The following is a 22,359-nucleotide window of genomic DNA, read 5'->3' as shown; positions in this document are numbered from 1 at the left end:
TGGAATCCAAAGAGGCCACGTTTGTCTTTTCTGTCAACTGCAAGCAAAGTTTGACTTCCATGATTTACCATTTAGGCTGCAGACATATTGCGTGGACTCTCACTCTTTCCAAAAGTGACTTTGGCACCCATTCTCCCTTGTCTAATGCCCTTGTGCCATGTGTACCCCATTCTCATTTCAGAGCCATGGCTTCTTCTGGTGCTCGAGACCAGTTTCTGCGGCAAATGGAACAAATTGTAGAAGGAATTAAACAGAATCGAATGAAGGTTGGTTTATTATTTTTCACATAAGTTTTGATGGCGTTTCTTCTTAGACCTCAATATAACCTTTATGATTTGTGCAATGAAATACAAACCTACAGTACATCTGGAATACGCGTTCATTCCTGGGCTGCTACAATATGCTCATTATTACCCTGTGAGCATACTGCAACATTCTAGCAATTGAAATAGAACCCAGAGGTTGAAGATGCATCTCTATGCCAAGCACAATAGAAATGATTTGGATTCATAGACTTGGTCCTGAAAGTAAATGCCTTGGAACATAATCAGGTGTGTGTTGTGTTCCTCCATCATGCAGCCTTCACCTGTTAAAACACATGCACAGTTCTTATCCCAGATCACATATCTGCCAAAATTCCCTTGCATTATTCTTTAAATTACCCCCTTTTCTTTCATTCACAGAAATCCTTCCTTCAAATAAATGGCCATTCTGTTTTTAGATTTAATGATTTGTAACTAAGATGTGCTGAATAGAACAAGGGATAACCTAAGGTGTAGAAAAGCCACTATTATTTAAGGTAGGCAGTACTACTGCACTTGATAATTTGGCTTGACTCTGGCAAAGGCAGTTCAATATCTGAGCACAGAGCATCTCCGACTAAAGATTAAACTTGGATTTAAATTAATTAGTCAAGCTTATAAAGTTTCTCTAGTCTAGTGGATGGCATAGCAAAAGGAAAAATAAACCCAAGGGAAGTTTGATCTTCTTGCTATCTCTGCATTGAAAGGACCCCCTGTGGAAAATGCTGAACCTTTTTTAAAAAACCCAACAAGCTTCTTTGCTACAGCCACTCTCACTCAACAAAGTAGAAGTTGTTTCCTTCCTGCTTGCCATTTTTTAAACTCATCCCATTGGGGTGAGACAAGCACTTCTAGCACAAAGCACCAGTATGGGCCGTATACAGTGGGTTGTCCAGTAGAGAATCTGGCTCAAGTCAGTACACCTGTTGAAACCACAATGCAGAAAGGCAAAAGTTCACTTGGTCTTGATTTTCATTTATGAATGCAGACCATGAAGGTGGGGCCTCATGAGTTACCTTACTTTTGAGATTTTAAGCAATGGGGTGTTGGAAAACCTTCACCACAAGATAACTGACTTGTGGCAATGAAGGTTTCATAGTGATTTCACTTTTTAATCCTTTGCTATATTTCTGCTCTTTCCTAGTTGTACACTACCAGATGTTTCTATTGTTGGAACAGATGCAGGGAGCACTTGTTGTTTATCTGGTGTTTTGCTTTTTTAAGAGAGGAGGGGGGGAATGCTGGAGGATTTCGTTTTTGGTCTTGTGTGTTGCAAGGTACCATAATACTTTCCCCTTGTTACCAACAGATGGAAAAGAAGAAGCAAGAAAACAAAATGAGAAGGGACCAGCTCAATGATGAATATCTGGAGTTACTGGAGAAACAAAGGCTCTACTTCAAAACGGTCAAAGAATTTAAAGAGGTAAATGGGACAGTGGTGGTGGGGGGGGGAGAGAGAAAACACGCACGCAGAGATACTTTGTCTCAAAAGCTCTGACCATGACGTGGTGGCTTAATAACACACACACTGATTCAGCACTACTTTGTGATGCCACAGTGTCCCGTCCCCACCCCCACCCCCCAATCATCTAGCGCTGTACGTTTGTGGGCAGAATGCAGATTAGCTGTTCACAACCTGGTACCCTGCAGATGTTTGGTGCTACAACTCACATAATCTCTGTTAGCCATAGGGCTGAAGAGTTAGTCCTAAACACAGAGGGCATGAGGTTCAGAAGGGCTGGTATGAATGATTCTAGGTAATATAGTTGGTAGCAGAAGGCTAAGAACAATCAGATGCATTAGTCTGGTTTTTTCAGATATTCTTATTTTCCAGCATAATTCATACGGACCAATCACATCCAGCACCTTTTCACTTTAACAGTAAATTCCACCTGCCTTGCCTTCCGTATTACCTACAGCATGTGTTAAAAAATAGACAGCTGATTTGGGCTGTAATCCTATATGCTTAGTTGGAAATAAGACCTCTGGGGAAATAATTCAAATAATTGAATTACCCTTCCTTCTTTGTTGCCATGCAGGTTTGCACTGTTAGTATCATCATTTAACTGACATGTCTTGTTTAATATTTTAAATCTTCCATCTCTTTGTTTATCAACAGGAATGCCGCAAAAATGAAATGCTTTTATCCAAGCTGAAAGACAAGTGTTCTTAAAGAACTTCAGACAGCAATTCATTTATATTATTGAATTCATTCATTCTGATCCAGCCCAATGACTAGATGTATTCCTTTTTGAGATATAATGCAGTATAGCAGTTCAAAAATATTATTTGTCTTTTTATATATGCACACACATATAAAGTAAAGTGACACTGTTTTGTAAATGATTTACCTTTGCACTAGTTAACATTTCATGTGCACTAGAAAACATATATTATGTGTTAAACAATAAATATGTATAAATCAAAAGCTCCAAATTTGTTTGGCTGACTAACTTGCTTTCTAAGCTGCTTTTCTTCTTCTATTCATGATAAAAAAAACTTCTTCACTAACAGGGATGAGTGCAGATATTGATGTTTTGCCCATTTCTCTGACAAGCTACAACATTGGCATCTGAAATTCTGCCCAAAGCATAGAAACCTTCAGCACAAATGACAGAACCTAATAGGATTTAGAAAATTCTAAAAGAGCTGAGTTCACTCTAGAAACAACACGTGTGCTAGCTGAAGACTGAAAGGGGTCCCAGACTGCAGAGGTAAATGGGCTGAAAATGTGCAAATGCCTTAACTGAATCCAAGCGCCCCTTGGAATCAGATGTTCCCTCTGAACAAGCAGACAGCACTTCTAGTCACACACTAGATCTCTGTTTCTCCTTGTACTCTTCATACAATAGGGACACACCTGCCTGCAGTCCCCTACATTGCGTAATATGCCTTTTTGAAGGGTTGTCTGACCAACAAGCAGCTTAATACGTGTGGATACTGAGAGTCTGCAGCAGATAATGGGGGGGGGGACTTGATATAGGCATAGTTTTCAAACCAAGCTGATGCAGATGTTTCCTCCTGTACCAGTAAATTGATTTAAAACAAACAAAACGAAAACCTCCCAGTCTCTGCTCCTGGAGAGACTAGGATCTTGAGGTAGCCTGGAACCTCTAAGCAATAGTTTAAAGCTTGAGAATTCAGTCTGCATTGATGTCACCAAAGTATATATTGCATGCTGTTGTTGTTTAAAATATATTTGACCATTAAGTTATTTTATACTGATTAGCTATCAGACTCATTTTAAAGAGCCTGGTGCCAACTTTGCATTGATCCTAAAACTGAGGTAATAGCTGAACATGCAGCTGAGTAAAAGAGCTTTACCACATTTATCCCAGCATAGTAAAACATATGTGTGATGCTGCAATAAAAGATTGCACTTATTTTTCATTAAATACACATTAGTATTTTTCTGGAAGAAAAGAACACCAAGAGTTTGCAAAAGTATGGTGGTAACCACTAAATGACTCTAAAGGAAACCAGTTGATGCAATATGTTTTCTGCTCTTTTCAGAGCGATACGCTGTCCTCCCCAGTTACCATTCAATGCGCAGAGTCATGATTTCCCCCATAAAATGCATTTAGCACTATGGTAACAGGGCTAAGACATAAAACACATGCTGGCTACATGTAGGCAAATCCAGTCCAGTTAATAGGGTCATTTGCAGCTACTGAAGGAAAGTTTCCACATATCAATATTTCCTTCAAAACAACTGATTTGAATGGACTTGTGATCTGGGAATTTAGTTTCAATGCTCCCCTGCTGTAGTCTTCAGAAAATTGCCTCCATCCTCAACTTAACCCAACACTTCCTTGTGCCATTTCACATGATTGTTTTTGCTCAGTTTTGCTGCAATTAAAGTTTTAAAAGTTCAGCCACCTAAGTTCAATGATTCTTGTATCTTAGCAGTCAATGATCTTTATCCTGGTTCATATCTGAAGAATTACTAAAGCAAACAAATACTGTTAGGGGTTTTATTTGTTGCTGACCCTTTACTTACCTCCAGGCTCTGTGTATTGTAGTGCCTTGTAACTCTTGGAATTCTTGTTTTTGGTGCCTTACTACGCCCGCCATAAATGTTTCATAGTAAAAGTTATTGATGACACTAAAACTGGCCGTTGGCAAATGAGCAGAACGTTAAAAATACGGTCTAGCCTTTACAAGGCAACACAGGACAGCTTTTTGCACAGGCTTAATTGTGATCGGAGTGGGGTTCTTGAAATTATTTGCTGCCTTTCATATAGGGAGCTGCAGCCAACTGGGCAGGAGGACTTTTGCAATGGTTAGAGATTTCTTCTCTAGAAAACTGGGCTGCATTGCAATGGAGGGTGTGTAATGGGCTATGTTTCTGATATATCACCCGTTCTTATTGCTTAATTCCCACAGTCAAGCGAAATATGCAAACGGAATTACCTAGCAAACAAAATTTGCGTAAATGAGCTTAGTACAATCCAATAGGTCTGGCAGCCATGCCCCGCCCCCATTGCTCTTTTTACCTCTGCCTCACAAAAAGGTTCTTGAATGCATTGTTGTAGTTTTTGTTAAAAGCTGTATAAATCAGAGGATTGAAGAAGGAGTTGGAGTAACCAAGCCAGAGGAAGATGCTTTTCCAGACTGGTGCTATTGTGCAGGAGCAGAGGGGGCTTATTAGTTCTGTGACAAAGAAGGGAATCCAGCAAAGTACAAACACACCAATTAAAATGCCAACCATCATAGCCGCTTTCTTCTCTTTCTGTTCTCTCCATGTTTCTCCATCTGTCTGGAAAGTGACAGTCGCATGACGAGCTGTAAACACCATCTGCGGCTGATGAGAAGCTTCTTTCACCTTGACATAAAAGCAAACAGGAATTATTACCAAGACAGTTTTGTTTAAGTAAAGGATTTCTACACACACACACCCCTTCACTGCTTTTCAAATGACAGACCAGCTGTGTCCAAGCACAAAATCTAGACTTCAGCCAGTGTGTGTGTGTGTGTGTGTTTTGCAAGACTTCTGCTGGGGTGGAGGGAGGCAATAAAAACACAGATCAGGACAGAACTACGTTGCCCCATTATTCACTCCTGCAACATACAGCAAAAACTACTGCTCAAATAAGTCACTACCTCAAATAAGTCAGAATCCAAAGGCTGGTGAGGTCTTGTGCATGGATTTATGCCTTTCAAAGCCATTCTGCTCTAAACCTATTCCCCTTGCTCTCAAGCAATGCAAAGGAACAACTGACGCAGCACAAGAAAAGCAAAAATGGCAATGTCCCCAGGTGAACATCTGCACATAAATGGGCTTTTTTTATCCTAGTCATATTGTTTGGCACTTTTGTTACAGTGATCCAACATTTGTCTAGATTGGGGAGCCAAAGGAAAACTGGCCCTCTCTCCTCTAGCCTATAGAAATGTGTCCCCCTGTCCAAAGCACACATACACCCCACAGACAGCTAATGGAATAAAACATAGAATGAACAAAATGGGTTCTATCCAGTTCTTCCACTGCTAGATGTCTTTGAACTGACCATCATCACATGAGAGTCCAGGGTGGTTTGATCTAGCAGAGGGTAACATCTACAGGAGAAAGCAGAAAGATTTTTTTTTTTAAATCAATTAACCCTTCCCTGTGGACCCCCATCCAAAAAAAGAATACACCAGTCTGCCTCAAAACGGTGCACCCTCTGACATGAATCATACACACAACACTGGAATGACCCCATCTGTTTGCTCTTTGAATGGCTACGATTGCTGGAAAATGTTACTGGAAAGCTATAACAACCACCACCAGCAGCAGCAGCAGCAGCAGCAGCAGCACTGCAGGACTTGCCCGATACTGGTTGATGAACAGTATTGAGGAGAAGCTCTGGTGCTGAACCCAGCTCCAATTAAGGGCTTCCGGTTGACATCCAATGATTTCCACCTGCTTGTGCAACAGACATCCACTCATGCAGTGGGACGTCTGGTCTTTCTCCCACTTCAGCCCCACCAAATCAGCTGGAGATGCTCCCATGTAGGGGAAGCAGCAGGGTAGTAAGGAGAAGCCTTTTTTGGATCTTACTCTTTGTATGAGGCTTTACTGACAAACAGCAGAGACCCAACATGAGGTACAGCTCGTTTTGGGACTGCTCTGGCCTAAAGAATGCTCTGTCTATTCAGTAATCCAACTACAAAGGAATGGACAAAACATAATCGTTATCACTGAAGTGAGAAATTAAAAGGCATTTAATGTTGCTTTGCCCAACTCAGGGTTCCATCTGTAAGGGCCTGGCTGTTTTGAACCTCTATAGTATGAGAGGAGGGTAGCAGCCCCAGAAAGGCTAAGTGTGAGCAAAAAGTCACTTATCAGTCATCAGGGTGGATAGTGCAGTCTTTCCCTACAGGTGAGAGGCATGACTCTGAAACCTATGCTAAGAAATAGAAGGGCATTTATTTGCCTATTCCTCCTCCTCCTCTGCATTGATATTCTCATGATTCTCAACCAATAAATCAATGACTGCAGATCTTTCCCCTGGATTTATATTAGTAGCCTAAGCAAATGCTTCTCTGTTGAACTTGCACAGGGAAAAAACGAAATTGCTATAGTAACAGAAATTGGTAAGTGGGGCTGGGAGTATACCTGCCAGTTTCACTTCAGACTTTACTGCCTCCAGGACATGCAGTAAATATAGTCTGCCTCACTGATTTGTTCTCCTTCCTGCTGCTTCAGGTGTTTCCTGTCATCCTGGACCCTTTTCTGCAGCCTCCTCTCCTTTGTATTTGCTTCTACCTGCATCAAAAGTCCTGGCAACCAGAACTGAGCATCCTGGTCTACTTTGAACCTAACATAAAAGGCTTGGCCCTGCAGATGATTAATTGCCAGGAATGTTAGCAAACCTTATCCTGCTAGCAACCTTACCTGTAGTGATCCCATTGATGGCAGTGGGACTACATTAAAACAAAATATATTGTCCATTTTATGTCCTAATTCTGTTGCATGTGCAAGTCCTACTGAATTTAAGGGGGCCTCCCCCCCCCATTCTTCCAAGCAGATACAGGGTTGAAGCCACAGTAACAAACAAACAAAAAACTGAATCGATTTTCTGGGTGCAAAGATTAGGGGCCCCTCCAGACAACCTGTTTATTGAGCATTCATCATGATTTGCTTGCACAAATCAGGAGATTAGATTATATCCTGTCTTTATTGAGTATTCATTCTGATTTGTTTGCTGTAATGAGCATATGTCCTGCATTCCTGATTTGCTGGCAGGCTTTTTATACATCACCCCATTAATCAATTGTTCATCTAACACTTTTCATTGTGTTTCCCTGTCACTTTCCTAACAGTAGAAAGTCTGAGGGTTATTATTTTTTAAGTGGATTTGTTGCACTAGGGCAATAGAACTCCTTAATCCATTTAAAACGTGCAAGCCTAAAGTTCCTATGTATGCTTGAGCCACTCCTGTGAAATAGCGATAGCTTGCAGGTACCCCAAGTCTTGTTAACTCTGCATAACACCTCTTCCTTTCCCAAAAAGATAACATTGGCTCAATGTTTCTTATCGCTTGTCCATTCCTTCTATGTTTTATTTCAATATTGAAACAAGGACACAGTGAATAAAGAACTCCAACAAACATATTTGCAAAAATGTACAGAATGTCAATAACCTATTTCTATCTGGAATGTGACTAATCAATCTCCTTCGTAGATCATATCAGAATACCAGGAAAATGAAGAACCCAACTTCGCAGTCCTTGCCCAGGCAAGTTTGATTACACTGGAAGAGAACGCTGTGACTATCACTCGGCTCACTTGAAGCATCAGTAGCACTAGTAGCTGGCATTGTTAGTTATAATTAAAACCGCTCCACTGTAAAGCCAAGCATGAAAGAAAGGTTTCAAGACAATGGTGTGCACACAATGAAATAAAAAGACAGGCTTAAAATAAAGAAATTTATTTTGGGTTGGGACTGTATATAAGGACCTTTTGCCGATCAAGAAAGGAAACTGGACTGGGGGTAGTGGAGCGCTTTCCTAATCAAGGATGCTAAAAGACTTACGCTGTAATCCTATCCACGTTTACATAGCAGAAAGTCCCATTTAATTCAGCTGGGGTTACTTTGACATAAACGTGAGTAGGAACCTGATGTTGCTTGCAACAACTAGATCTGTATGTGCATTCCCCAAAATGTAACCGTTATATTCAGGTGCCAATTCACACATTCAGATAAACTGAAAGTTGCAAAACACACAACAACTTTACCATGATAATACACTAATCTAATAAAGGCAGAACCATTATCTTTGCTGCACCTTTCCCTCCCATGTGGTGACATGATGAAGATCTAAGGGCCCCTTGGGGTTTACGATCCACAATTCCCTCCGCCCTTGCTTAACATGATAACAATAAATTATTTTTCAAGTACTGTTAAGTACTTGCCTTAAGAAATGAAGATTTTTGTCCCACACATCAAGTTGCAGCTTACCAAAACATTAGTAACGTGGTGCATGTTTACTCAGAAATAAGTCCCACTACTTTTCAATGGGGCTTAATCCCAAGAACTGCACCCTCAAATGTGTGCGCACACACATTCTCTTGTGTCTGTGTATCTTATTTCCAGACACAGCATTATACAAATTTTGTTTTTAATATCACAAAAAATGGTATCTATCAAAGTTCTTTCTCTGCCTACAAAAAAAGCAAACGATTGCAAACTTGAAAATTATGGAGCCAATAATATAGGAAATGCAATTTTTAAAAAAGTCAGAAGGTTAAGCTTTTGTGGACTACAGCCACGTTATCACATGAATTCAGTATTATTCTGGGCTACCCATGTGGTGGTGGGACTGTAATGCAGAAAAGTGCAATGAGAGTTTTGTAATTAACAGCAGGAGTTTCCCAAGATTGTTCTTGATAACAACTGCATCATTATACCAGTAAGCCAAAAAACAAAACAAAACAAAAAAAGAATCTGATAAAAATCCTCTCTGTTTTACAGTCATCATCCCCGGAAAAGAAACAATTCCATCTTCTTGTCCTCACAAACTACCGTGTGTGGTGTGTGTGTGTGTGTGTGTGTGTGTGTGCACGCATATATATATATATATATATATGTATATATGTGTGTGTGTGTATGTGTGTGTGTGTGTGTGTGTGTGTGTGTGTGTGTATATATATATATATATATATATATATATATATATATATCTGTAACTAAAGATAACACTTCATGCATCTTATGAAGTGGACTATAGTTACCAAAAGCTTCATGCAATGATACATTCTGTTAGTCTTTAATTTGCTACAAGTATCATTGTTCTTTTTGCTGCAACCAACTAACATGGCTAACCCCTCCCCCCCAACTTGCAAATTGCTGCCATGGATTTTGGACACACTTGAATGAATTAAAGCTGGAATCTGTCACAATCATTCACATCAAGCCGTGCAAGGAAGCTATAGGGAAATCAACTGGGATCATTTATGAACTGAAACGACAGGCACTGAAGATCAAGCCCAGACAATGTAAACTTTTGTTGCTGACTTCAATGGTGTGGAGACTGTGACCAGCATGAGAAATGGTAGTACATATTAATATGGATAGCTCAGTCGGCAGAACATGAGATTCTTAATCCCAGAGCCGTGGGTTCAAGCCTCACATCGGGTGAAAGATTTCTGCATTGCACCCTTGCAACTCTACAATTCTATCAACAGTAATTCCTTAAGATAGCTAACTAGAACCTCCTTATTCAGAGGCAGTAGGCCTTTGAATACCAGGCGCTTAGGGAATGCAGCGAAAGAGCCATGCAGCAAGTGAGCTCCCTTTGTAGGCATTCCAGAAGCACCTGGCTGGCTAGGAAAGAGGAGGCTGTACTAAGCAGGCCTGACCACCCACTCTCCTCTCTTATCTCCTTTACGTGACATGCAAAGTTCATTCCTGCATATTCTACCTCCCCCGCAATTCATCTTTACTTTCTGCACGAGTGGCTATGAGTTAAGAAATGCACACAGGTGGATTTGGTTATGTAGCTGCTGATGCATAGATGGACAGACAAATGGATGACTCTAAGAGAAAGACTTCATTTCCAAACTCTTTGCCACAAGCAAGCATGCGTGACAGAATAATTCAATACATAGTTAAACCATTCTGTAATACGCCAAAACAGTGCAGAGAGCTGGGGGAGATGCGTGCATGCCAGAGATATTGATACAGTGGTACCTTGGTTTAAGAACAGCCCTGTTTACGAAGTCCTCAAAACCAGGAGTAGTGTCCCGGTTTGCAAACTTTACCTCGGTCTAAGAACAGAAGCCGAACTGTGGAAGGGCACCGGCGGTGGGAGGCCTCATTTGGGAAAGTGCGCCTCGGTTTAAGAATGGTTTCGGTTTAAGAATGGACTTCCGGGACGGATTAAGTTTGTAAACCGAGGTACAACTGTAATTCCCTTCCTACCAAAGAATGAGTCCCAAGATGGTTTATAATAAAAAAACACCCCCTCAAAAAAATGAAAGGGGAGACAGACACTATTAAAGACTCTTGAGGATTAACAGCGTAATCCTAAACTCATAAATTTATTCCTACTGCCTTCAGTGACACTGTGTGTTTAGGATTGCAGATGAAGACTACAGCAGACTCATTTTAATTGAACATGGTGTGGGCTTCCTTCTGTGTAAACACGTACATAATTGGGCTGCATGTGTATAAATAAAAATATTAGCTCTTTTCCACTTGGGTTGTGCCAAAGGATAAAACAGTGGAAACTATTATTTGCCTCATCTTAAAGCATTGTAAAACCTTAGAAGCACTGCACACCAAATATTTGTATTTACAATGCTTTCTTTCTTCACACAATGAGCATCAGCTTTTGAGGCTGCAGCAAAAAAATAAAAAAGCAATGCATAAGACGAAAACAGATTTCAAACCAGCTGTGTAATTTTGCACCTCCCCATTTATCCTGCCACACTGGCTGTCTAATGCCTGCATTTATCTACTTTCCATCTCAGATGTGCCACTCCACTCTCATCCTCCAGCTATTCCTAGCTGAACCTTTCTGTCCTGATGTTCACTTTTGCTGTTTCTAATACACCCAGAAGCCCCGACAGCTGTTCTAGAAACTCTTTCCAAGGTTAGAGCTAACCCCGGAGCATAAATAACACTGAGTAACTTTCTCCAGACCCCACACACCTGGGATTAGAGGTAGACACTCTCCGCAGCAGAGAGAACTTCCAAGCAGGCTTGGAAAACCTACACTTCACACTTAAGAAGCTAAGCAAAAGCTCTGCATAAACGCACTTCCTCCCCTTTTCACTGTGGCCCCCTGAATTTCCAGCTGCATCCAGCTGCAAATTTCCAGCTTGCATCTGTCAGCTTGCAACTTTCAAAACTTGATTCCGAAAGAAAAAGAAAGAGAAAAAGAGAAAAAGAGAAAAAGAGAAAGAAAGAAAGAAAGAAAGAAAGAAAGAAAGAAGCTTTCATTCAAGGCTGCATAGAAGTTTCAGGCTGCTTGAAGCAACTTTTCCAAAGGGCGAATGAATGCCTCTCCTTTACAGCCTCAGTTGCTGGTTGGAAATAACCCTGGCTTGCAGCTACTGCTGTCTACACCTGCTCAACGGCCAAGTTCAACAATCAAACCTTGAATTGTTTGGATGCCTGCTGGTGAAACTCAGATTTAGATTCATGCTTGTTAAACTTCTCCGACCCACCGTTCGCCCTATTGCTCAACCCCCCAAGAACCGGGCCTTCTGCGCGCGACCCCCTGCGACCCCCACAAAACTGTAGAGTTGGAGGGTCATTAGCCCACCCCCTGACAGATCCGAGGGTGGCGTTGAGGGGGAGCCAGATTCCTACGAAGCCTCGCATCGAAGCCTCGCATATCACGTTCCCCCACCCGCTGTGCGCACGAACCCTTCCCAAAAGTTGGGAGAGACCCACGGGTCATCTAGCCCACCCCCTGACAGACCAGAAAGAGGCGTTGCGGGGGAGTCGGATTCCAACGCAGCCTCACATATCACCCCGCACCCCCGTCCTCCCTGCGCACCAATCCGCCCCCCCCGGCTGTGCTTTACCTGCCCCGTTTCTGGGAGGGGCCCGACGGCGTTCCTGCCCCCGACGCGGAACTTGGCCGCCTTGTAGATCTTCCAGTAGACGAAGAGCACGACGCCCAGGGGCAGGTAGAAAGCGCCCCCGGTGGAGAAGACGGCGTAGGCGGGCTCGGGGCTGACCTGGCAGCGCTGCTGCTCGGCGCTGTACGAGCTGCCTCCCCAGCCGAGCAGCAGCGGCAGCAGCGCCAGGAGCGCGCCCAGCGCCCACGCCACGCCGATGAGGGCGCCCGAGGCCCGGCGGCGCGCGCGCGGGGTGTAGCGCAGGTGCCTGGAGACGGACCAGTAGCGGTCGAGGGCGATGGCGGCCACGCTCCAGATGCTGGCCGTGCAGCAGAGCACGTCGAGGCAGACCCACGCGTGGCACAGCGCCCGGCCCAGGCGCCAGCGCCGCCCGCCCCCCGACAGCTCCTTGGCCAGGCTGAGAGGCATCACCAGCGCCGCCACCAGCGCGTCGGCCGCCGCCGTGGACGCCACCAGGTTGTGCGGCGCGCGGTGGAAAGCCCTCACGCGCACGATGGTGGCCAGCACCAGCAGGTTCCACACCAGCGTGGCCAGAGTCAGCAGCGCCAGCAGGCTCAGCACCAGCAGGCGGAAGAGGGACGGGGGCTCGCCGTCGTCTGAGGACGAGGTGCGGTTGGCTCCTCCGGCGCCTGAGGAGGAGCCGTTCAGCGGCATGGCCGGCTTGGCGGGAAGAGCAGCCGCCCGCCGCCGCCCGCATAGAGCTCCCGGCGCGCCAAACTGAGGGGAAAGGGGGCGGGCGGAGGAGGCGGCGGGTCCAATCAACGCACCTCGCTCCTCCGAAGCGCTTGGGAAACTCCCGCCGGCGGGCAGGTGGCCGGCGGCCGAGCCGCGCAAAGCGCTGCAGCTGCTCGCTCCGCCCCCTTCGGAAAGGCCGCTCCCGCTGCCAGCGCCACGTGCTGCTGCCGCCGCGCTCCTTGCTGTCCCTACCCCGGGGGTGCGCAGGGTCGGATTTAGGTTTGATGAGGCTCTAAGCTACTGAAGGTAATGGGGCCTTTTATATGTCCAGCTGCCCAGTTTGTCAACAACAAATTGCCGCTGTTTTCCCCCCTGTGTGTTGAATATATGCTATATGGTAATTTATGGACCCAATAGGTATCTAAAGCCATTTGCACATAACAAAACATGTATTTTATCAAAGTAATTGATATAGAAATGAGCAAACCAGTGATATTTGAGGGAGCAGGCTAGCAGGCGGGGCCCATTACTTAGACCATAGGAGCCTACACAACACAAAACACTGTTGCTGTATGTAGGTTTTATTTTATATGTTTATCTTATATTTTGGAAATGTACATCCAGTTTTTTTCTTTAAAATTTTTTTGGGGCCCCACTTGGGGCCCTAAGGTATAGCTTGTTTAAGGTAAAGGTAAAGGGACCCCGACCATTAGGTCCAGTCGGGACCGACTCTAGGGTTGCGGCACTCATCTCGCTTTATTGGCCGAGGGAGCCGGCATACAGTCATGTGGCCAGCATAACTAAGCCGCTTCTGGCGAACCAGAGCAGCGCACGGAAACGCTGTTTACCTTCCCTCCGGAGAGGTACCTATTTATCTACTTGCACTTTGATGTGCTTTCAAACTGCTAGGTTGGCAGGAGCAGGGACCAAGCAAAGGGAGCTCACCCCGTTGCGGGGATTTGAACCGCCAACCTTCCGATCGGCAAGCCCAAGGCTCATTGGTTTAGACCACAGCGCCACCCGCGTCCCTATAGCTTGTTAAGCTTATACATAAATCCAGCACTGGGATGCATAGGAGCGGGCGAAAAGAGCAGTCTCCAAACTGACTGCACTGCCTCTAGGAGAGCTCTCCAAGGTCCTTGGCAAAAGATTATTTCCCCAGCTGCAGGGAGTGGGGGTTGAACCTGCAAGACAAAGCACACACACGCCCCACCACGTGCTACACACTATCTTATCTTACGGGTCTGTCATACAGCAGTAATGTAAAGCACCTGACCTGGCCCCTGTGCCTAACCAGTGTGATAGGCAGGAAGAAATTCAACTAATGCAGCCTTTGTGCTAATAATAATAATAATAATTTATTATTTATACTCTGCCCATCTGGTTGGGTTTCCCCAGCCAGTCTGGGTGTCTCCCAACAGAATATTAAAAATTCAATAAAACATCAGACATTAAAATTTCCCTAAACAAGGCTGCCTTCAGATGCTAGGGATTGTTTCCCTATTAGTTTAATCCTTCCTTTCTTTGATGGGCATAGCTGGGGGTGGGAGGAGGCAGGGGACCAAATTTACTTGATTATAAATCAAGAAAATCCATAAAAAAATACTAAACTAACTGAGGTTCTGCCCCGAACATAAAGCCTGCCCCGCCCCCTACATAAATCCTGGCTGTACCTATGCTTCCTTCCTTCCTAAATTAGACTCTTGGGAGATTTGCAGTGCAATCCCATGCTGATCTACAAAAACTGGATGCCTTAATCTGCCCCAGCTGCAACAAAACATGTCTCTCCCATATTAGTCTCTACAGCCGCAGCAGGTGCTCCAACCTTCCAACAGGTTGGCTTCACCCCCCAAAAGCACGCTTCCCTGTTGTCTCCTGAGATGGATGGACACCAACAACACTAGAAGTAATTTCACCTGTTATGGTGGGAACTCCATGGAGTGTCTTTAATCCAGGAATTGGGAACCTGTGCCATTTAAAATATCATTGGAAAATAAATGAATAAATATAATTATAATTTTATTTATACCCCGCCCATTTGGCTGGGTTGCCCCAGCCTCTCTGGGCGGCTTCCAACACATATAAAAATAATAATAAAAGATCAAGCATTAATAGTAACAATCTGATCCAATATAAAAAGTTACAATAACTTTAAAATAAACAACTTATATCAAATAAAGCAATATTCAATAACTCATCAGAATCCAGCTACAATTCCCATCTACCCTGGCCGTTGCCCATCCTGGTTGGGACTAATGACAACTGGAGGCCAACAACATTGGCAGGACCATAGGTGAAAGCAGGCTAGGTTAAGTCACTTCCACAAATATAGCTGATTTTTAGTAATGCATAATAATCCAAACAATCCACTTTTGAACTGCCAGAGCCACTCTGCTATCACCACTTTTCACATTTAAATATTTATGCTTCTTTTCAAAAAAGTTCCATTACAAAATAAGTAATTCTTAAAACCAGCACCATAATGTTAACACAAGACCCCAAAGACATATGAAGTAGTCTTTTTCTCAACCCAATGCCAGCTAGAGACAATGCACCTTCACACACACACACACACACACACACACACAATGAAGAGAGATTATTTTCCTTTTATTTCTTCTTCTTGTGGGAAGAGGTTCCACAATGGTGAAGCAAAAATTGTAAAGCGCGTTGCCATCAAAAGCTGTGAAGACAGCAAGGACTTACTGGTATATGGGGAAAGAGTTGCCTGCTTCTGATGGTGGTGTGTGGTGTTTTTTTTGTTTTTTGTTTTTGTTTTATAAAAAAGCTGTTCTGCATACCTCATGTTCACAAGATGCTGATCCCTCCATCTTGTTTTTCAGTAGCCCCATTTTGACTCCAACTTGGTTGGCATTCAACCACTGGAGTTGGTTATTAGAGGGACAGATAGCAACAGCAAAGGCAAGAACAGTTTTAATAGGGCTAACTTTTAAGACAGGAGCAACAGCACTAGCTGTAGTGAGTGGGATGAAGTAATTGCATCTGTGGAAGAGTCACCTCTCCCTCAGTCTCCCAATTGGTTTTCTACGCGAGAGGCCATCTCACAGGACACTGTTGTTATTTTCTTCTCGATAAGAACTGTTTAATGTCCTTTGAGAAAGTTGCGTTTATCGTCATAGATAATCATGCTGCAGTTGCTATGGCAACCGGCTTCAGCATCTCAAGAGCAAGGCTGTAATTTTGAGAGAGAGAAGACAGATCTAGATGAGGTCCAGATTTTCATAAATTATAAGTAATGGAAAAGCAAATTGGCCCACTTAATGGAAATGGAAGGAGGGGGGAAATAAAGAGAGGTGGGTCCTACTTCTTCCACAAAGCAATTAAGAAAAAGAAGGGAGGAAATAAGTTGTTCGCATTGCATTTGCAATTACTATTATGCAAAATGTTGCCTCTTATTAGGCACAGGAGAATTACAGTTTGAATTCGCTTTTTCTCTGCAGTGGCTGAAGCAATAATCTGTGGAACAGGCTCACTTCAATTTCCGGTCTGTCCAAAGGAGCCTGCTGCCTTGGCAGCTGATACAATCAACTTTTTCATTACTGTTTATCATTTCTTTTGTTGAAAGGTGGGAAGTGTTAAGAATGATCAGTGAAGGCAAAAGAGCAGGAGCATGCCTTCTGCGGAACCCATGTTTCTCTAGATAATGGGGAGAAGCATGACTGAGATAGCATCAGTTCATGAGAAAAATATATATGAAATATGGGTACCTTCATTTTTTAAAAAAACTCCTTTCGTGAGTTGGTGCATGTGAAAATGTAGTGCTAGGGCAAAGAAGGTAACATAGATACAAAAATGCATATAACATGTTGGAAAGGCTGAGAACCGACTCATGAGATGTTCCCCCATTTATTGAAATTCTGAGAAAGGTACTGAAGTAATATTAAAAGAAGGAATCATTGGTTTGAGATATTATTTGCCACATAGTTCGAAAACTTATGGGATTGCTCTTCTTTTCTCACTGAAATGAGTTGCCACTTTTCAGAACACAACCTGCAAAGCTTTGTGGGGGAAATACTTCAAATCATGATAAAATCATGCAGTTTATCAACCAAGTCAATATTTTTCACTGGGGTTTTATCTTTGCCTTCTTAATCTCCAATTTCTGCCCTCTGAAGATCATTACGCTGACCTTCATGCACTAGAACAAGATCAGCAAATCTGTTCACAGCACCCTATTTTAATACTGTTTTCTCTGTTTCATTTTTGCTATATAGGTTTGTGGGTATTTTTCTAAATTAAAAAGTGGCCATGCACCACTTTGGAAACATTTGTTGGGAAGCAGTTTATAAACCCTCTAACAAATAGGGGGCGGGGAGAAAGAAGGGGTGAGGTTACTGGTTTGTGGGTCTCATTTGTTCTTTTTTTATTATGCATTTCATTTTCTTTCTTTTTTATTTATTATTTCTATGTTGTGAACTGCCTCGAGATCTACAGATTAAGGGCGACACACAAAATGAACGAACCAATGAACATTTCCTCCTTGTCACTTGTTTATTTTTCAGTTCAGCTATGGAAGAATGGGAAATGAATTAAATCTGTGATGGGGAACCTGTGGCCCTTCAGGTGCCTTTATATTACAACTCCCATTCCTGCATCAGCATTGGCCATGTTGGCTGGGGCTGATGAGAGACCTGGAGTGACCCATGAAGCTCACTGGGTGACCTTGGACCAGTCACGACATCACAGTGTAGCCTACCTCATGGAATTTTTGTGAGGATTAAACGAAGAGGGGTTGAACCATGTACACCAGGCTTCCTCAACCTCAGCCCTCCAGATGTTTTTGGCCTACAACTCCTATGATCCCTAGCTAGCAGGACCAGTGGTCAGCGATTGTAGTCTCAAAGCATCTGGAGGGGGTGAGGTTGAGGAAGCCTGGTGTACACCATCCTGAGCTCCTTGGTGGGAAATGTTTATAAATGTAATAAATATATTTTGTTTTTATTCATGCCCTGCCTTTCTTCCCCCATGGCGCCCAAAATGGCACACATGTGGTTCCTTGCAGTGACAAGCTCAGCTTCCACAAGGTGGTAGCTTCAAGGGCCTACACACTATGTCTTTAAAATATGTTGAAACACCACCACCCCACTCAAAAAAAGTTCTGGGTACTTCAGTTCATTAAAGGTTGCTGGGCACTCTAACTCTGAGTACTCTAACTACAGTGCCCAGAATTCTGTGGGGGTGGTGGAATGTGCTTTAAAGGTATAGTGCATATACAACCAGAAAACTACCCTTCAAGGCTTTTATAGGTAGTGTAAAACTTTCCAGCATGTTGAGAGAATGAGAATATAAGTTTGGGGGAGGGCGGAATAGCTTTCTTCGTGAGCTAAGGCTTTCTCTTGGTGCCCATTCACTTAAGTGGAACTTGGCATAGTTTAAGGATACAATTAAGCAGCCCATTTACTGCTGTTGAGGCCAGATACAAGGGTTTGTTTAAAAATCCCCCCTGGGAATTTTCTTTAAAAAGCCATTGGTGCACAACAGGCTATTCTCATCAAACTGATGACTCTGCAGAGCTCCGTTTGCTTCTAATCAGAGAAAGTTTTGCTAACGCTATCTTTCTGGAGAGAAAGTACATTCAAGCTTATCAGCCGTGTAAAAAATATCTCAGGAGTGTACGTACCCAACTCCTCAGCATTATAGATTGGTTCGGGGGGATGCAAGATGAGACTAATGCGACAAGCACTATTTAAATGTTGTTAGCATCATAATAGATCCCTTTGCCAATTGCAATCTCAGGCTTTGGGGGCCAAATGTATCTCTTGGAATTGTCTGCAAGCCGCAGGCTCCTGCAGGCCATGAACCCTCACCAGCCTAACTTCATGACCTCAGGTACTTTTGCCTGCTTGAAAGGTGTCCTAGAACTGTGATACTGACTCCTGCTTCCCTGGATGGAGGGTAGAGAGAAGTATGTGACTGTGCAGAAACTAGCCTACCATAGGTAAAGGTAAAGGGACTCCTGACCATTAGGTCCAGTCGTGGCCGACTCTGGGGTTGCGGCGCTCATCTCGCTCTATAGGCCGAGGGAGCCGGCGTACAGCTTCCAGGTCATGTGGCCAGCATGACTAAGCCGCTTCTGGTGAACCAGAGCAGCACACGGAAATGCCTTTTACCTTCCCACTGGAGGTGGGAAGTGCTTTCAAACTGCTAGGTTGGCAGGAGCTGGGACCAAGCAACAGGAGCTCACCCCATCACAGGGATTCGAACCGCCGACCTTCTGATCAGCAAGTCCTAGGCTCTGTGGTTTAACCCACGGCGCCACCCGTGTCCCTAGCCTACCATACATAGGTAGAAATTACATTAATTGTCCCACCCACTTTTGCTTCCAGCCCTGCTCACTACAGGCATGTGCACTCTCCCACCAATGGATTTTTGGCTGAAAAAAATTCCCCAACTGTTTTATGGTTACAAATCACAGAGTAACCTGAGGCCAAACAGCAACAACCTACACCACTGAAGACAGGTTGTGCAAAAGAGCTGTAGAGGAAAATGGGAGGAAAGGCAGGTGCAAGAGGAGCAAAGTGTGTTTCAAACTTGGTTATATCAGGAGAGAGCTGGCTTGGAAGGAAGCACTATGGCAGCCCTGTCATCTAGGAGAGGCGGCATTACAAGGTGAGGCTGAAGAGGATCCAGCAGATGAAGACAAGGTGGGGGCAAAAAAAATTAGGACATGACTGGATCTCCTTCGGAAAAGTCATGCGCCAAAGGATCTCTCTCAGCCAGTATTGCTCCCAGGGGTGCAAGGCCTGGGTTTACTGCCGCCAGCTATTCACGTCTCACAGAAACAACAGAATGGAGTGGAAATCTAGACCAGAGATACAGACCTCCAGTATTAGAAAGCAAGCCTCAAAGGAGACAAGGCCATGGAAAACTCAGTTGGGATATGTGGACAGGATAGTGCCCATCTTAGGCTTCAAATCAGTGATGTTAATTAAAGATTGGTATAAGGAAATTCCAACTGCTGCTATTATTATTATTATTATTATTATTATTATTATTATTATTATTATTTAGACTGGATGAGACATTGCAACATTAGAGAGACACAGTACTTAAGAGTAACAACCAAATATTCCTGCCCAAGGAAGATTGCAATCTAATTTTCAATCTAGCTTGGCTCCTATCTGGTACTTTTTACAGTATCAATTGAGGAATGGGGACTTGGTGGGCGGTAGGGGGTTCTACGGCGCAAGCTGAATCCTCCTTCCATTGAGCACTGGTGGGCGGTAAGGGAATTTTACCATCAAGAAAGATGCATTATTGGGCAGTAGGTATAAAAAGGTTGACTACCCCTGTATTAGCCAATAGGAAGTATCTTACTTGTACAACATGCAAAGTGTTTCCTTGTGTTCCAGCCTTGAAACAGTGTTCCAATCACCTTCTGCACAGCAGAGTTCTTAGCCAAAATTGCCTTTGAAGGTTGTGCTGATTCTCAAAGCATAGCTTTCCAGAGCATCTCAACATGTAGTCAGCTCCTCAGCCTCAGGTCAGGATCTCTCGACCACTGTCAGAATCTGTGTGCGCGGTGCATATTCCTCAAGACTGTGTGAGGTAGTAGGCACATAATTCTGCTTCATGAGAATCTCAGATTTCTTTTAAGGCAAAAAGCAACAGAAAGCCACCAGCTCTTATGGCTAACAAAAAAATCTACTTAGGCAAAGCTGCTGAAATCCCAGAAAGGTGGCTCAATAAAGCTTTAGGTGGGTTTCTGAGTTTTTGCCTCTCTAAATATTAACAAACCTGTAATGAATTTATGCCAATTTGCATACTGTATACATCACAGAATTCAGCTTAATGAAGAACTACAACCGGCACAGAGCGCATATGTGTATTAGAGGCGTGTAACTGACCAGCACATGCAGCAGTATATGGTTACAGAAACTATTGCAACACATTTCATTCAAAATGACAGAAATGTAATCAAATCAGTAGGAAGAATAATGCTGACTCCTGCCATTTTGCCACTATGGTTAGGAGGAGTCCAGCGACTGAAGCATGAGGAGGCGATAGAGGGAAACACTGGGAGAAACCCCAGCACAATGGGTGGAGGGAGGAGAGGGGAGACCTTTCTGCTGGACAAGCAGAAATGCTTCCACTGACCAAGCCATCTCCTTAGCACATTGAATATGACCAGAAATCTCTCTCCTGTTGCCAGTGCCTCTGCAAAATGCAATCAGATAACCTAGACAGCATGATAAAGGGTCTGCTGAACTTGGCCGCTTCCACCAAGGTATTGTGATATCTTGTATTCCACTGTGAAAACAGAGCCAGTTCTTATACTCTTTGAGCCAGCTCCATTTCACGTCACAACTAACTACTCAAGTGAATGGCTCACTCTCACATGTGACTGAGAGGGAAGTATTTCTTTGTGAGTCATTGCTAACAGAAATTTCAAGATGTAACTTTTCTAACTGGAGGGATTAGGAAACCCCAAGGATTCTTCATAGGATAACTGACTTCTGGGATGAAGGTTAGCTTCTCCTAGAAGTCATTAAAAATAGACCTGTGCTTAACAAGTGGGTGTGCAGCTACAAAATAGCAGCGAAGAGAATAGGGAACAGGCTCCAATAATCAAGTGGAATAGGGGGAAAAGGGATGAGCATGGCATTTCAAACCAAATTAGTAATGAAGGTTTGTTTTCCTTTAGTGGTGCAGCAATAAAAACTGCTACCACAATTGAAAAGCTAAGCAGGGTCTGATATGGTTTCAAACTGGATGGGGGCCCAAGTATTGAGATTCCTGCATTGCAAGGGATTGGGCTAATGACTCTCGGGGTCTCTTCCAACTTCACAATTCTATGATTCAATAGAATTTCCCAACTCTTACAATTCTAATAACATGCCTCTTTTTTCACGTGAAAGCGTGCAAGTAGAATATAAGGACGAATTTCACATTACAGAATATGCTGAAAACTGCACTAACCCAACAAGTGAGTGGTAGATCTTTTCAAATTCTTGTTTGTTTGGATGCACCCATAAGAAGTACATTTCAATAGGGTTTTTTGGTGGGGAGCGGTCAATGAAATGTTTCAGATGGTGCAAGCCATCGACATAATCAGACCTCCCAATATGGTAACTTAGCTCATCTGGAAAAGTGAACTATCAATCTGTGTGTCATGGTAATCTGCAATGGCCTTAATGAAGTCCCCCCTCCCCCCAGTTACTATTGTGAAACCATAGAGAGGCATAGAGTATCCAACTTGATAAACTCTGGCTGCATGGTCAATAAATCTCACATCTGTATCACTTCATCTTGAATGATTTTGAAATTAATTGCTATTCTAGATCTG

The 22,359-nt window shown here is 43.5% G+C and overlaps 2 protein-coding genes across 4 annotated transcripts in view; one reads left to right on the top strand and one right to left on the bottom strand.

Annotated features, from left to right (window-relative positions):
- Nucleotides 1-2,738, top strand: part of CCDC93 (CCC complex scaffolding subunit CCDC93) — a 39,264-nt gene extending 36,526 nt beyond the window's left edge. For both annotated transcript variants that reach the window (XM_083582339.1, XM_083582338.1), the window contains 3 exons: nt 182-266; nt 1,612-1,725; nt 2,422-2,738. In XM_083582339.1, coding sequence (XP_083438465.1) covers nt 182-266; nt 1,612-1,725; nt 2,422-2,475 — 253 coding nt within the window. In that variant the 3' untranslated portion in view covers nt 2,476-2,738. The remainder of the gene's footprint in view (nt 1-181; nt 267-1,611; nt 1,726-2,421) is intronic.
- LOC310747811 (5-hydroxytryptamine receptor 5B-like) lies at nt 257-13,215 on the bottom strand. Of its 2 annotated transcripts, XR_014541013.1 has the most exons (3): nt 12,321-13,215; nt 4,303-5,127; nt 257-586 (listed from the first exon to the last, which is right to left on the bottom strand). XR_014541013.1 is itself a non-coding variant. In XM_083583046.1 (2 exons), exons 1-2 carry the CDS (start codon nt 13,029-13,031, stop codon nt 4,795-4,797), a joined length of 1,044 nt encoding a protein of 347 aa, XP_083439172.1. In that variant the 5' UTR covers nt 13,032-13,215; the 3' UTR covers nt 4,263-4,794. The 2 variants fall into 2 exon arrangements, 1 of the variants encoding a protein (XP_083439172.1); XM_083583046.1 differs by lacking the exon at nt 257-586 and having other exon boundaries at nt 4,263-5,127.
- Nucleotides 13,216-22,359: the final 9,144 nt, after the last annotated feature.

This window comes from Podarcis filfolensis, assembly GCF_964270895.1.
Source record: "Podarcis filfolensis genome assembly, chromosome: 1".
Lineage (NCBI taxonomy): Eukaryota > Metazoa > Chordata > Lepidosauria > Squamata > Lacertidae > Podarcis > Podarcis filfolensis.
Note: the sequence above shows the minus strand (reverse complement) of the source record. Positions and strands in the feature narration are given on the sequence as shown.

Bases quoted from the DNA above. Each gene is read 5' to 3' on its own strand.
- LOC310747811 (XM_083583046.1), bottom strand. From the start codon at position 13,031: ATGCCGCTGAACGGCTCCTCCTCAGGCGCCGGAGGAGCCAACCGCACC. The intron at 5,128-12,320 runs GTAAAGCACAGC...TTTTATGTCAAG, and splicing joins CCCTCCCAGAAACGGGGCAG to GTGAAAGAAGCTTCTCATCA.